General features: G+C 33.1%; 1 protein-coding gene across 3 annotated transcripts in view; it reads left to right on the forward strand.

Moving 5' to 3' along the window:
* Window positions 1-15,578, forward strand: part of CRISPLD1 (cysteine rich secretory protein LCCL domain containing 1) — a 46,236-nt gene that overhangs the window by 19,682 nt on the left and 10,976 nt on the right. For 2 of the 3 annotated variants that reach the window (XM_023184059.3, XM_023184061.1), the window contains 10 exons: window positions 4,770-4,888; window positions 5,215-5,347; window positions 6,343-6,458; window positions 7,175-7,275; window positions 8,957-9,097; window positions 9,270-9,330; window positions 9,439-9,505; window positions 9,699-9,829; window positions 12,227-12,270; window positions 12,364-12,436. In XM_023184059.3, the coding sequence (XP_023039827.3) occupies window positions 4,770-4,888; window positions 5,215-5,347; window positions 6,343-6,458; window positions 7,175-7,275; window positions 8,957-9,097; window positions 9,270-9,330; window positions 9,439-9,505; window positions 9,699-9,829; window positions 12,227-12,270; window positions 12,364-12,436 (986 nt within the window). The remainder of the gene's footprint in view (window positions 1-4,769; window positions 4,889-5,214; window positions 5,348-6,342; window positions 6,459-7,174; window positions 7,276-8,956; window positions 9,098-9,269; window positions 9,331-9,438; window positions 9,506-9,698; window positions 9,830-12,226; window positions 12,271-12,363; window positions 12,437-15,578) is intronic. The other variant, XM_023184060.1, reaches the window with a different exon arrangement.

Consider the following 15,578-nt stretch of genomic DNA (forward strand, 5'->3'; position numbering starts at 1 on the left):
GTTCCATGTATTTTATGGTTTGAGTTATTTGAACAATGCAAACTTTTGTCTCTGTCTGTATAATAAAAGAAGAAGAAAATTGATCACGCATGCCCTTGACTTATATAGGTCCAGAACACACAGCACTAAAGAAGGGGTATTTTCAGCACCATTGGAAACTGAAGCATAATTCTATCATTACTTCTGTCAGCCCTTGACTGTGCAGAACTGGGATAGGTAGGATTAGAGATATTGGAGTGCTTTTCTGAGTTAAGCATGTACACTTATGTGTCTCAAAAGAAGGATGTTTGGGGAATTTATTGTTCAAAACTTATTGCAAATGCTAAGAGACAGTTTTAAAAATAATTCTATCATTATTTTCAGCTTTCACTAGTGGAAAGGTAAGACTTTAGAGCCTCCAGCCTAGATCTGGACTTCCAGCATAACTGCCTTTGCAATGCTCTAAGAAGGAACAACTTTCAGATGTAGTTGGGAAAGAGTTGTTTTCATTTTTGCACACCTCAAGTGTATAGAAATGGGTACCCAACTACTCATTTTATAGAGAAATGGTAATTGTAGTGTGGTTTGACTTTAAATTAGTGCTGGGTGAATAGTTTAGAAGAAGAAAAAAAGAAGCTCTTTAGGCTATCTTGATTTAATTTGCAAACCTGATTTTAAATAGAAATGTATAGAGACTAACCTACATTTAATGGGGTGGGTATAACTTATTGGCAGTTTTAAAACATGAAATATGTTGTAGCTTTAAAAAATATGTACCATGCTTATTGTTAAGTCATGGTAGAATTTCTTTCAATAAGTTTTTAAGACTTGATTTGTATTATTGAACTTGACCTAAACAGCTATGCTTTATTCGATTCTATGAATAATTACTTTTAATCACTAATTAACATTAATATTGATAAAGAACTAAATTTTGGTTGCATGCCCCTCTGCTTCAGCACTTATATTAAAAATGTATGCCTGGCCGGGCGCGGTGGCTCAAGCCTGTAATCCCAGCACTTTGGGAGGCCGAGACGGGCGGATCACGAGGTCAGGAGATTGAGACCATCCTGGCTAACACGGTGAAACCCCGTCTCTACTAAAAAATACAAAAAAAAAAAAAAAAAAAAAAACTAGCCGGGCGAGGCGGCGGGTGCCTGTAGTCCCAGCTACTCGGGAGGCTGAGGCAGGAGAATGGCGTAAACCCGGGAGGCGGAGCTTGCACTCCAGCGTGGGCGACAGAGCGAGACTCCGTCTCAAAAAAAAAAAAAAAAAAAAAGTATGCCCTTATTTTAGCAATATTATAGTGTATTCAGTATGCTTTTCCCACTATTTTTAATGGATTAAATAAAATCATAAGTCATACCTTAAATACAGCTTATGCATTGTATATATTCAACCTTGAATTTTAGTCCTCAAAGTGATCTGAGTTACCTTCTATTTCAGCTAACAAATTTACAAATAAGAACAATTAGCTCAAAGTATTTGAATGATATGTTTTACGTTTTATTCTGATTTCTATACAACAGAAATATAAGCAAACTTGAAACACTTAGATACACTGTAGTGTATTAAACTAGTGTAGAACTAGTTGTATATCTTTTCTAAAAATGATCCATTTTCAATTTCATAGGGAAAACTGACACCTACCTAAGATTGTAGAATCATATGTGAAACAAGAGTAAACTGAACTTGAGTAGAGGCCATAAGGATTCTTTTAAGAGCTCAGCTGAATGGTCCTCACTTGAGGTGTGTGACGATTGCCCTGACTTAGGTTGCCATCATCTGAGGGCTCGCAAACTCACAGGTCACATGCCTTGGCTGGAAAAACTCACATCTCTGGAGTATCGTCTGCATCTCTCTCTGTGGTCTCTCCGTATTTTCTTTCCAGCTATCTACTCATGGTAACTGGACTCCTAATTTATTGGCTTAGGTCTATCATGATGTGTCTTAACAGGAAAAGCAAACAAAAAACAGAAGCCTTCTTTCCTAACCCAGCTACCCAAAGTCTCCCAGCCTCTTTGTGTTTACTAGAAGTGAGTCACTATTTAGCTTAAATTCAAGGGGAGAGTGGGGAATTCAACTCCACCTTTGGTGGAAAGGGCATTTTAAAACCATCACAATAGTTTCAAAGCAATTATTTTTAGCCTTCTAGGAACTGTTTCTTTTTTTCCTATTTTCTGGCTACTCTTTGAATATGAGATTGATATATTAAAAAAAAAAAAAAAAAAAAACCTACAGGTAAGTATAGTTATATCGTGTGTATAACTAGAGAACTCTGCAAGAATCTAATTTCCTGGATTGCAGATAATAATTTGTCCCTTAAAGACAACCTGTGTCTTTAGGGAACGCCACCTGGAAACCTGCTTGCTTTTGAGAGACAATTACTTCTCCAACTTTCTAGATACAAAAGGAAATCAACATTTTGCCCATTTTCTGGTACTTCAGCCAAATTCATTGTTTCTTACCTAATTCTTCTTTGGACAAATAGTGACCACAACTTGAATTATACTTTTGTATAATAAACATTATGTATAATTATAAAATTAGGTCAAAGTTAAATGGTAAAGTTTTAATAATATGCCCATAATTGGCAAATAAAGTGCTTACCTGATAATATTTGTTTACAGCATTTGTTTCTGATGTCCATATCTTAAAACCAGTCATCTCAAATATTTGACACTAACTGAAAGTAAAATTAAAACTTTTATGAAAAGCAACAACTCTTGCTGCTCTTATATTTTTAGTTGCATATAAATACACTATTTTTGTATTTTGCTAGAAAATTAAGATACACTAATGATAAACTTATTCTAATTTTGTATAAATTTTCCTTTGTGATTTGATCCGTATTTCAGTACCACAATGGAATGGGGAGGGATGTTCACCTATGAAAAATTATATGAATGAATTAGGAATCTTCTTCTACTCAAACATACATTTCTTTTTCCATGCCTCTTTGTCCCTAGGGTGTTTTCCTTTTGGCGTATTGATGTGATTAGATTTCCTGTATCCTTTAAAAATCAAAGCAAGTGAACAAGTTCTCCCTAGACTCTGGCATCTCATCTATAGCTTCTGCCACATCTCTCTTCCTATCTAAAGTATTGAGAAAGTAACTCACATTTGTTTTCCGTACTTTCTCTTCACTTATTAATGCTCTGTGTTCTGATTTCTTCACCCATCATTAATCTGAAGTTGCTTTTAGTCATGAATTAGTACTCAGGAAATTTTGGTTTTCTGTGTCATTCAAACTTGTTACCCATTCTCTACTCCCAAAATATCTTTTCTCTCTCATTACTTCTATAATTTCATATTAATTAGTTTTTCTTTGACCTCTTTTATTCTGTCTTGCCTGACTTCTTTTGTTATCTTGTTGGAGTTTTTTCCCTTTAGATTTTGATAACCCCAGAATTTTCTTTTTATTCCTCTTCTCATTCTATATCATATTCCCAAATAAATTTATCTCTGGTTGAATAACTTCATGATTCATATCTTCAGAGCACATTTTTTCCTCTGGATCCCCAGTCATATAGTTCTACTCTCTACTTGGCATATGTGCCCTCATACATCACCCTTGAAATATGCATGGAAATACCTAGACACACACTTCTATTACAACCATCTATTTCTCTCTTCCTATTTCCTTTCTTCCAATTTGGTAGTATCGTCAGTGTTCACCTTTTCTTTCCCTTACTGCCTACTCCAGCCATTTATCAAGTTCTAGGAATTTAAATTCCTAAACATCTTTTCACTGTCTACTCTTTTCCAGCTTCATCACTGTCACTTAAGTTGTGTCCTCAGTTTCCGTTCCCAGATTTGTTTTCCCATCTTCATAACATGCCCAGAGTCCTGTAATTGTCGTGCTAAGATTGAACCCGGGTCTACCTAACTCTATGTTTTTACCACCACACATACTATACTGCATATTTTTCAAATTAATAAGTTGAATACTAAACCCAGAACTTGCAAAATTATTTCAGTAATCATTTCACTAAAATAATTTAGTGATTTGAATTATTTCTTTTAAAATTATTTTTAAAAATGAATTAGTTATTAAATTTTAATTTTATGTATATATTTTTATGAGAATTAGATTTGCTATTCATGTATTTAAGAAGCATTTATTAATTACCTTGTCCAGATGATAGACACTAGAAAATAGACCAAGGATACCAGCAGCACTGCCCTGTTCAATTTACAGTCTCATGAAAGAGAGATATGTAAGCAAATACTAATATTACAATGTAATAAGTGCTAAACAAAGAAATGTAGCAAAGCCTTAAGAGTCCCAAAGGGGCAGCTTACATCTAAGAACATTGATATGATGTCACAGAAAAAGTATTTTATGAAGCTGGATTGTGAAGAAAGAGTGGGACCTGTCTGACAAATAACTGGGAGAAGGATGCTTAGGCAGAGGAAACAATGTCAGCAAGAACAAGGACTTGTATGCTTTATGATAGGTAAGAATTGGACCCCGGACCTTGGACTTTATGTGTATGGGGATTTGTTTTATGTGTTTAGACACAGGAATCACTTCAGCATATTCGTGTTCACTTAAGTAATTCTAAACACATGTGGGACAATTTGGAGGGTTAAGAGATAGAGACATGGAGATTGATTTGGAGGCCAGCGCAAAAATTTAGATGACTTTTGAGTCTGGTGAGAATCCAAACTATGTTGTTGACTCTGTAAAGAAAGAAAGGAGAAAATGTAAGAACTGCTCAACGCTATATTCTGAAGAAGTGTCCAAATGCTACATGTGCACATTTTGCTTTTGTTTTAAACTGTAGACTTGGGATGTAGAGCTGGAAAGATCTGCAGAATCCTGGGCTGAAACTTGCTTGTGGGAACATGGACCTGCAAGCTTGCTTCCATCAATTGGACAGAATTTGGGAGCACACTGGGGAAGGTATCTTAAAGCACAACTTTTTGTTTCTGAAAACATTAGTGTTTAAAATGAAATCCTTATTAATTCATCAGTGCAGTTTTTCAAAGACTTGAAAGAAAAATCATCATGAAACAAGTAACAAAAAATAAATATCATACCAGAACAATCAGCCATTTTTTAGACTTTAAATCATCAATTTATTAGTAATGTAATGGGCATAAATATTTAAGTTTAATAATTTACACCAAAGTATCTTTCTACCAAATTATACCAATGTATTTTGCAATATTTAGTTTTGTATTTTCTCCACCTTTGCTTGCCCTCTGTGACTGTTTTCTTTCTAATAGATATAGGCCCCCGACGTTTCATGTACAAGCATGGTATGATGAAGTGAAAGACTTTAGCTACCCATATGAACATGAATGCGACCCATATTGTCCATTCAGGTGTTCTGGTCCTGTATGTACACATTATACACAGGTATGTTTAGGGGGTATTATACTTAATTCCCCAAACTGAGTTAATGTCACTATGAAAGAAATTAGGCTAGTGAACTTGTCTTTCTTATATCATTTAATATGGTTATTAAAAAAATTATATGAATATTGATTATGTTGAATTGGCTTACAAATTTCTATAAACAATAAAAATAATTATCACACAAAAAAGTCCAAACATCTACTCAAAAAGACATTATTTCAGTGATTTTGCATATCAAACATTTTTAATATGGCCCCAGTAATATGGGGAGAAATTTACCATCTTCAATGTCAAAGTTTTATCTCAAGGAATAAAAATATAGTTTTATTTACCAATGACATTCAATATTTACATGTGCAACATGTATGTGTGTGTGTGTGTATATATATATATATATTTATATTTCATGTTCACAATTGGTATGTTCTAAATTTCCAAATCAAACAACTAAAGGCAGATTGAACTAGATAAAGCTCACTGCTGATCAGACTTATTATCAGTGAATATAAAGCATATTAATTGTTCTGTATGCTTTTGCATGTGACAAGATTGACCAGCATCAAACTACCTGATAACCTGTGGCATGATGAAAAAATCGTGTTGTATAAGAAATCTGAACATGTAAATTTTTGCTCCAGTGTTTGCTGTTTAGGATGTGATTTTCTCTTCCTTTGTCAGAAAAGTTTCTTCATAGAAACGTTAATATGACATTAGGTTCATGAGGATGTAACTTTTGAATTATTTACTAAGTTTGCTTTTGAAAATGCCTGGATTTTGTAACCAGACACAGTTATTTTTCTGTAGCTCTCTTTTTAAAATTGAACTAGGTATTACTCAAAGACTCGGGGAAAAAACCCTTTTTGATTTGATCTCAGTTCATTTTGAATGATAAACGTTGGTTTCTCACATTCAAATTGTATGCATTTTTCTCTCAGAAGTGTTGTCCTATTTGATTTCAGCCTGCTTTTTCTGAGCCTTTCATTTTTCTAATATAGGTGGTGTGGGCAACTAGTAGCAGAATTGGTTGTGCCATTAATTTGTGTAATAACATGAACATCTGGGGGCAGATATGGCCCAAAGCTGTCTACCTGGTGTGCAATTACTCCCCAAAGTGAGTAGACAAAACACTATTTCAAATGTACATTTTTCTTAACAAAAGGAAAATACCTTTATGTTCCTGATTATTCCCCATTTTCCATGTGTATCACTGAATGAAGTGTATTATTTTAATTCTGTTTATTTAATATGGCAACAATTATAGTTGCCTAATGCATAAAATAAATGCATAAAGGGGGATATGAAATATGAAAGTATAATCTTTGGGAATATAGGAAGCATATTTTTATGTATTCAGTTTTACTCACTAAACTATGCTATCCATAAATAATGAATAATTGTTATTTATTAGATATTAAAACTATACATTAATTGAGAAATGTATTTTCATCTGTGTAAAGACCATTTAAGGGATTATGTTAACAATGTGACACAATCATATTTAGGGTCAAATTCAAGTTTAATAATGGGTTTTTATTAAAGCAAATGAAATATAGTGAATATTCCATGGCAGAGTTTGGCTTTCTGCAAAAGTTTGATTTCGTAATTTTTAACAATATGTGTTTTAATTTACTTGGGAAATTTTCAAAATGAGGCAGTAATTTATATTTAAACCTAGTAACCAAAAGGGCTCTGTAATAAATTATATAAATGTGTTAAATCTATACACCAAAATAATTACTTAGAATGTTCATATATAGTGATGTTTAACAATATTTTATAAATTATGCCGTTAGACTACTTTTTAATAGAGCGTATCATCTCTTAAAGGGGAAACTGGTGGGGCCACGCCCCTTACAAACATGGGCGGCCCTGTTCTGCTTGCCCACCTAGTTTTGGAGGGGGCTGTAGAGAAAATCTGTGCTACAAAGGTAAGTGCTATTGTGTTATAGTATTCATGTTGATTTATACTTTAATCCAGCTTCTGCATTATTTATGTTTAAAAAAGCCAGAAGTACACTTAATGATTACATGAAAAGTCTCTAGAACTCTATTTCAAATATTTTGAAGAAATCTTTTACAAATATGTATATTAATAAGAAGTTTGTTATACTAACATGAAATTTTTAAAGTTCCATGATTATTTCAGGTAACTTTCTGATTCTACTTTGAAATAACCCAGAATGACAAGTATATTTATATTCTTAAAAGTCATCTTGATGTATGGTTGACTAGAGTTATTTCCATAACTGTCATATTTTTTAAAGGATTTAGCAATTTAACACAATTTATTTTTAGCGCTTTAAACATTTTTAACAAAATACCCCTTTGTGTATCTTATTGAACCATGCTCAATGAATTATATTGATTTTTCACTTCTCACTGCACACTATTCAATTTCTCATGCTAAAATAAGAAAAGTATAATAGTTATATAAAACTGTAAAACTAGTTTTATATTACTTGAGTAGTACATTGAGTAGTACTCTCAAATGCATTTGATGTCTTAAATAGTAAATATGGTGTCCTGTTTATAGCACATAAACTGTTATGACAAAGCTTTGTGAAAAGTCATGCACTTGTGCATTCAAGTGAACATTTTTTACTGCCTTGTACTTTTTTTCTTACTGATGACTAAAGGAGGAATGATGTAGACTGAGTATAATAGGAAATATTTGAACAATTACAGCCCTTTTTCAGTGCTCATAATGACACGTGTCTCTTTTTTTTCCCTTAATGATGCATTAACTAAAATGTGTAGAGAAGTGTCCATATATATCCCTGTGTTGTATAAGCCATTTAAAAATTCCTGGAAGTATTTGCGTCATTTTTTCCTTGTGTGAGTGTTTTTCGTATTCTCTATGTCCAAACCTCCAACCTACCTGCCTCTTCCCTAGTGACCATTATCTTTTACTTAAAGCTGACTTTCCTGTGACTTCATACTTTTTTTTAGGTTCTGAGTTCTTGGGCATGCATCAAAATAATACGCTTCTCCAAAATGTGCCATTGTCAAGCCTTTAATAAAGGCCAATCTGGAAAAATAAAACCATTAAATTCAAAGTTTGAAAGTATTCTCCATGGTCAAGTTTAAGTTTCTGCACATTGACTTTTCTTCTAAAGGAAGAAAACTTGCTGTGGAGATGGATATTGTCATAAATAATAAGGGCATGTCAGTCCTTCTTTAGGCCACATTTCCATTTGGGAGAAGTCTAAATGTGATCCTCCTGAAAATATTAAGAATATGATTTTAATTGAAATCACATTTGATTTTGCTAAGCCATGACCTTATTAGATCACTGTGTAGATTTCATGGTGTCATTATGAAAGTCAAACAATGATATGTTGAAATATAAGCAAAGTTTAGAAGCGGCTTCATTGAATATTAGTCAAACATTAACATAAATGAATCAAGGACTTGAAAGGCTTATGTGTGTATTTCATTTACTCCAATGCAGTACCTAAGATCACCACCTGAAGCCAAATCCTGCCCAAAAAGCAATACTGATTTTTCTAGTTCGTAATGTTAGCAGGATTATCAAAGTATATTATTATTTGATAATTTGTGCACATGTAAAATAGGGTTAATATTTCCTAAATCTGCTTTCTCTAACAGAAGGGTCAGACAGGTATTATACCCCTCGAGAAGAGGAAACAAATGAAGTAGAACGCCAACAGTCACAAGTCCATGACACCCATGTCCAGACAAGATCAGATGATAGTAGCAGAAATGAAGTCATAAGCACACAGCAAATGTGTAAGACCTCTATATTACTTATAAAATTTCTTAGGTACCTAAATGGTATGTCCATCAAGATTTTGTTAATTTGAACATTTATAGAATGGCAAAAATTTTGTCATTAGGCTATATAATGAATTACAACTGCTTTTATATTATATGAGTTATTTTGGTATTTTTTTCTTTATAGCCCAAATTGTTTCTTGTGAAGTAAGATTAAGAGATCAGTGCAAAGGAACAACCTGCAATAGGTAATATTTGTTATTATTTTGAAAGTTAATTGACTGAATATAATAAATATTTGTATTTTTACTGACATTCAGAGAAACTAAATTTTGCACCCAATTACTTTTATTTAGGTATGAATGTCCTGCTGGCTGTGTGGATAGTAAAGCTAAAGTTATTGGCAGTGTACATTATGAAATGGTAAGTATTATAAATGTAATTATTTGAGGATAGGGTCCTTCCATATAATATTTGATTTTTATTGTGCAAAATAACTTACATAAGTATATTTTGCTCAGAAATGTTTAATTTAAAATCATATAAATGGTAAATAGTTTGGACTTATGCAGAACTCTTATTTTTAACATCCTTTTATCTCCTACTTTTTTCCAAGCAATCCAGCATCTGTAGAGCTGCAATTCATTATGGTATAATAGACAATGATGGTGGTTGGGTAGATATCACTAGACAAGGAAGAAAACATTATTTCATCAAGTCTAATAGAAATGGTATTCAGACAATTGGGTAAGTACACAAATAATCTTTTGGACCAGATAATTTTAAATTGTAACAATGAGCTAACACATTTTTTTAAGAGCAAAGCATTGAATAATTTAAGAAGAAATGATTTGGTAATTTTCAAGGCTCATTTAGCTTGTAGTTTTATTAGACAGAAAGAAGATAAAGCATCTAAGGACAAATTTGAACTCTTTTGCTTGTAATGGGCATGCTAAAACTCCAAATTTTTGAGTTGCATTAAAAATGTGTAAATTTTGTAAAGCAATAATTTTTTAGCTTGACAGAAAATACCTTGAGAAGGCTAATTAATTTGCATGTTCTTTTGTCCTATGTAGGGAAAATGGCTTATTTCATGTACCATTAACTTTGTTGATAAGATAAATTACATTACAGAAAAGAGCATTTTGAAAAGTTCTCTAAATATGTGTTATGCTATGTCATCTTTCTTTTGTCCATTTAAAAGTATCTCAATATCAAAGCACTTAATTTTATTAATGTTTCTCCTATGAGGTATACCAAATACCTTATTCCAAAACACTGTGCAATTTTATATGTACTGTATAGAAAGTAGAAAAATGGAGGCTTTTGAAATACCTTTTTAGTGTCTTTTTCCTCTAAGTAAAACAGTAAACATTACTGCACTTCATACAGAATGCCTTTTCTTAGGAAATTTGACATTGTCTCTTTTGATACAATACAGTTGCATGAAATCTTCACAGTGGGGTTAAGTTAGAATTAATAACTATAAAAAACTATTAGGAACTTAAAAATTTGTGGAATGATCTCCTATGTAGTCTTTTTTTTATTGTTGTTTTTCATTTGTTTGTTTTGTTTTTTTGCTTTTTGAGACAGGGTCTCACTCTGTCACCCAGACTGGAGTGCAGTGGCGTGATCTCAGGTCACTGCAACCTCCACCTCCCGGGCTCAAGTGATTCTCCTGCCTCAGCCTCCCAAGTAGCTGGGATTATAGGCACGCACCACCACACCCGGCTAATTTTTGTATTTTTAGTAGAAACAGGGTTTCACCATGTTGGCCAGGCTGGTCTTGAACTCCTGACTGCAGTTAATCCACCCACCTCAGCCTCCCAAAGTGCTGGGATTACAGGCATAAGCCCACGCACCCAGCATATACAGTCTTATTCAAAGGCTTGATGGGTGGTTTTTAGCTGTTAGTGATAACTCTTTTTAGCAATTTTTGTTGTTGTTGTTGTTAAGACAGAGTCTCACAAGTTCAACTTTTCCTGCCTCAGCCTCCCAAGTAGCTGGGACTATAGGCACTCGCAACCATGTCCAACTAATTGTTATTTTTAGTAGAGATGGGGATTCACCAGGTTGGCCAGGCTGGTCTCAAACTCCTGACTTCAAGTGATCCATCAGCCTCAACCTCCCATAGTGCCAGGATTACAGGTGTGAGCCACCACACTTGGCCAAAAGTTCTATAGAAATATTCATTAATTAACCTATTCACTTGGCAAACATTTATTAATTACTTTCAATAAGTAATAAATAGTAGTTATTAGCTTTAGTAAGCCAAGCAGTGGGTGTTCCATTAAAGGACATTTATCCTGTTATTTACTTTTTTTCCTCTTAATTTTTAATTATCTCTATTATAGAAATTCTCTTGAAACTTGAAGGCTATATTTAATAGGTTGTATATTTTATGCCTCAGAGAATGTTATTTCTTTTGGACACATTATAGATGAGGAATATTAAATACTGAATTTGAAGCTGACAGAAATAAAGAGTTGTTGAAATTTTACACCTTCAGTTCTGAGCTAATGTATTCAGAGAGTGTACCACGTTAAAGTAGCCTTACCTTTTGCAATAGATGTTTTTCCAAAAATTTGGATATACATCAACCAATTAAAATTTTGATGTGTAATTGTGTGCCTGATCTTATATTTCAGCATTTTAACAATGCATGGAAAGAGGAGAAGTTAATTCATTTTACTGTAGACATTTTGCTAGATACTAGGGGGAACAAAAAAGGAATAATGTACACTCCCTTTGGTACTTATTTTTTGTAGTCTTTTAACAGCATTGTCTTGTATTTCCTGTTGTGAAAGAATAAATAGTTTGGTCTTGTGGAGGCAGGAAATTAGTATTTGAGGGTTTTAATTTTGATAGGAATCAAAATAGATATAGCTTTATGCTATTATCTATAAGTTTTTGAGATTAATAATGAAAGATCACCTTAAGAATGGTATTGATTTGCTTAATAACTGATGATAACATGGATTTAGCATAAAACTGATGATATATTCTTATATTGCTACTTGTCTAGTGTAATAAGTGTTTAAAAAGAAAATTAAGTGTTCATAGACTTGAAAGATTCCGGAAATGATGCTGCTGCTTATGATGACTATATGAAAATAATGAACATTTCTGTATTTTTACCTTCAGCAAATATCAGTCTGCTAATTCCTTCACAGTCTCTAAAGTAACAGGTTAGCACATTCTTCATCTTATTTTCTTAGTACTATGTAATATGTTATTGCTTTCAAAGGATTCACTCATTGTTTTGTGTTTTAATTCTTCAGTTCAGGCTGTGACTTGTGAAACAACTGTGGAACAGCTCTGTCCATTTCATAAGCCTGCTTCACATTGCCCAAGGTAAACCAGTGTACACATAGGGAACTTTGGCCCTGCGATAACTGTTTTTGCCTGAAATTCTGGTGTCTCTGGGATTCAAAAGATGTATAATCTTGAACTGCTAAGCTGGAGGGAGCAATGGAACATCATAAACTACAAGGACTCCAGGCAGGCCGAGTGTACTTTCTCCCAATGCAAAAGTATTCTCTGCTATTTCATAATATCAGGGTTTATGCATGTAATCTGTATATTCATCTGTGCTACAGAGAGTCCTTTATTAGTCTGCTCTGGCTGCTGTAACAAAATAGCATTGACTGGGTGGTATAAACAATAGAAATTTGTTTCTCACAGTTCTGGAGGTTGAGAAGTTCAAGATCAAAGTGCTGACTGATTCGGATCCTGATGAGGGCTCTCTTCCTGGTCTACAGATAGCCACCTTCTCTGTGTCCTCACATGGTGGAGGGAGAAAGAGATCTCTCTCTCTTACATCTCTTCGTATAAGGACACTAATCCTATTGGATAAGGACACCCCCTTATGACCTCATTTAACATTAATTACCTTCATAAAGGCCCTGTGTCTCCAAGTTCAGTCAAATTGGGGATTGAGACTTCAACATACGAACTTTGAAGGGACAAAATCATTCAGTTCCTAACAGTTTCTTACAACAGAAACTAAAGTGTCATAACTCATATTTTTAACATTATTATACAGTTTTTTAAATTAGATCAATCTGATTGCATTTGGTAAGTTAAAAAGCCCATCTTTGCCTTTCTTTTATTTTTTGTATATTCTCTTTTACAGAATTATAATGGAATTTATGTACTATAAAATCATGAAAAAAGCTTTATTTGTCTTGGCCAAGCTAAGATGAAAACTGTTAGAAGTATTATGGTTTAATCCATAATCAGTAGATAGGAAAAATGAATCATGTCTCCATATATCCAGTCTTAGTTCTATCTGCACTATTTCCATTAATGCAAATATCCACACTATTTCTAAAAACTAGTAATGAGATTTCAAGATATAATTGTAATTTGACAACATACCTAAAAATTTAAGGAGCTTAATTTTTGTGGAGAAGTTTATCTACTTTGGAAAAACGTCATTACTTACCCTTTTAAAATGAAAGCAACATTTCACTTAAAGAATGGGATTGGCTGTTCACAAGGTACATAACGGAATCTTTGTAACAGAAGACTGTGATCTTCATATAACAGAGTACTTCATTTTCTATCAGTTTCTAAGTTACAGATGCGATATAAACAATAGACTTTCTCACATACACATAGCCTGTTTCTTTTCAAATCATTTGTCTCTACTAATGCAGGACCGCTGTTATAATATTTTTGGTCAGCTAACTTGGTGCACTCTAATTGAGAATTTTAGAAGTCCTCAGCTTGTGTTTGCTGAAATCCGCAGATTACCAAGTATGCAGGATAATTTGAGGACCTCTTACTGGGTGAAGTGCATCCTATACTTTTTGCCATTTGTTCACCAATGAATTATATGCTGAATATTTTTGTGATAAAAATACAATCTCCCATTAATAGAGCTTGACCAATTATGCTCTTATAAGGCCCACATATTTGATTAAATCATTGTTTGCTCTGTAGTCTTAGACAGTTTTGCAGAAATGTTTTTTTCAGATTTCTCAAGACCCCTACACTTACAAATTGCAGTTTTATAGAAAAACGGAAAGATGTATTGCTAGGTGAAGCTGGCAAATTTTAGCATCGTAATATGTGAAAAAAACAAGAACTTTAGAATTTAAATTTATAAATATTTATTAAATACCTACAAAGTACCAATAGTATGCCTAGCCTTATGTCAGCCATGTGACTAGGTTTATGAGGACTAAATAATAAGAATAGTCTCTGTCCAGCATTCTAACATAAGGTTCTCAATAGTAGATGCTCAATAAATGGTAATTTTATAACTACAAAGCAAGCTATATCAATATTGTTGCAAAAGGGATAAATCAAGTAAAGCATTAATAAACAACCTCCCTATTTCTTGGCTTGTTTCAGAAAGCAAAACATCGAAATAGGGAAAATGATATAAATTTTTTAAATTTAATTTTAGCCTTTACTGTTACCAATATAATAAATCCTTAGAAATGACAATTTATACATAATATTGACCTTAAGTAGTCTGAAAAGCTTCTCCCCGTTTTTTTATTTCAGTGAAACAAAATTGTCTTTTGTTTTTCCCATATAAAATTTGTAATAGTTTCATAAACTAGGTTATAGTGATATTATATATATGACAGGTTATAACTTTTAGGGAACCATGTAGTTGGTACATTTCTTTTAGAATTTCATATCACTTAAGTAGGCTGAGGCATAGTCTATTCTGGAGAAAAAAATGACAAGAAATAAATTAAATTACATTACATTAGCTCAAGAAGACCTTGAAGAAACAAGATTTACCTGCAAGTCATGTCCTTGAAAGTTTCCATGTCGGGTAGAACAATTCAAAATAAACTCTATCTAACTTACTTAGTAACCATTTGGTTACTCTGTAGTAATTATTACTTAATGTTTTATAAAAATTATAAGAAATGTTATCCAGTTTTATGTATATCTATAAACAATTAGATCTTTAAAATTTATTGACTGCTCAAGATGTAAAAGTATGTCAGCATTTTCATTTAAAGTTTACCAGCAAATTGTAGGTAAAAACAAACAAAAAACAACAACAACAAAAACAAACAAACAAACAAAGTTTGCTGGACCAGTACCTACCTTCTCAGTAGTATGTAAAAAGCTGTTAAAAACAGATTGGAATACAAACAAGCAAAAACTTCCCCCAATCTTTGTTTTACCTGAACTCATCTGAGCGGAAACTAACTCAACTTGGATTACTGACTATGGCATTCCGCAAACCAACAGCGGAATATGGGCAAGATAGAGTGCAGAGCATGCAGAGCAAGTGATTTTACAACCATAAGGATAGCAGTGAATGCCTAGCAGTTCTCAAATACAATGGGATCAGTTTCCAGTCAAAGGGGACACCCTTCCTCCTGCAGAAACCCCAGATAGCATCTTTTACGACAATCAATCCTTTAATTCAAAGTTATAGAAACTCAGATGTATTTATTACTTATATTTAAATGGTTCTAGTTTCCATGTTATGTGAAGTATATGCACTCTAGAGTATACA

Source organism: Piliocolobus tephrosceles, chromosome 7 (assembly GCF_002776525.5).
Source record: "Piliocolobus tephrosceles isolate RC106 chromosome 7, ASM277652v3, whole genome shotgun sequence".
NCBI classification, from domain to species: Eukaryota; Metazoa; Chordata; class Mammalia; order Primates; family Cercopithecidae; genus Piliocolobus; species Piliocolobus tephrosceles.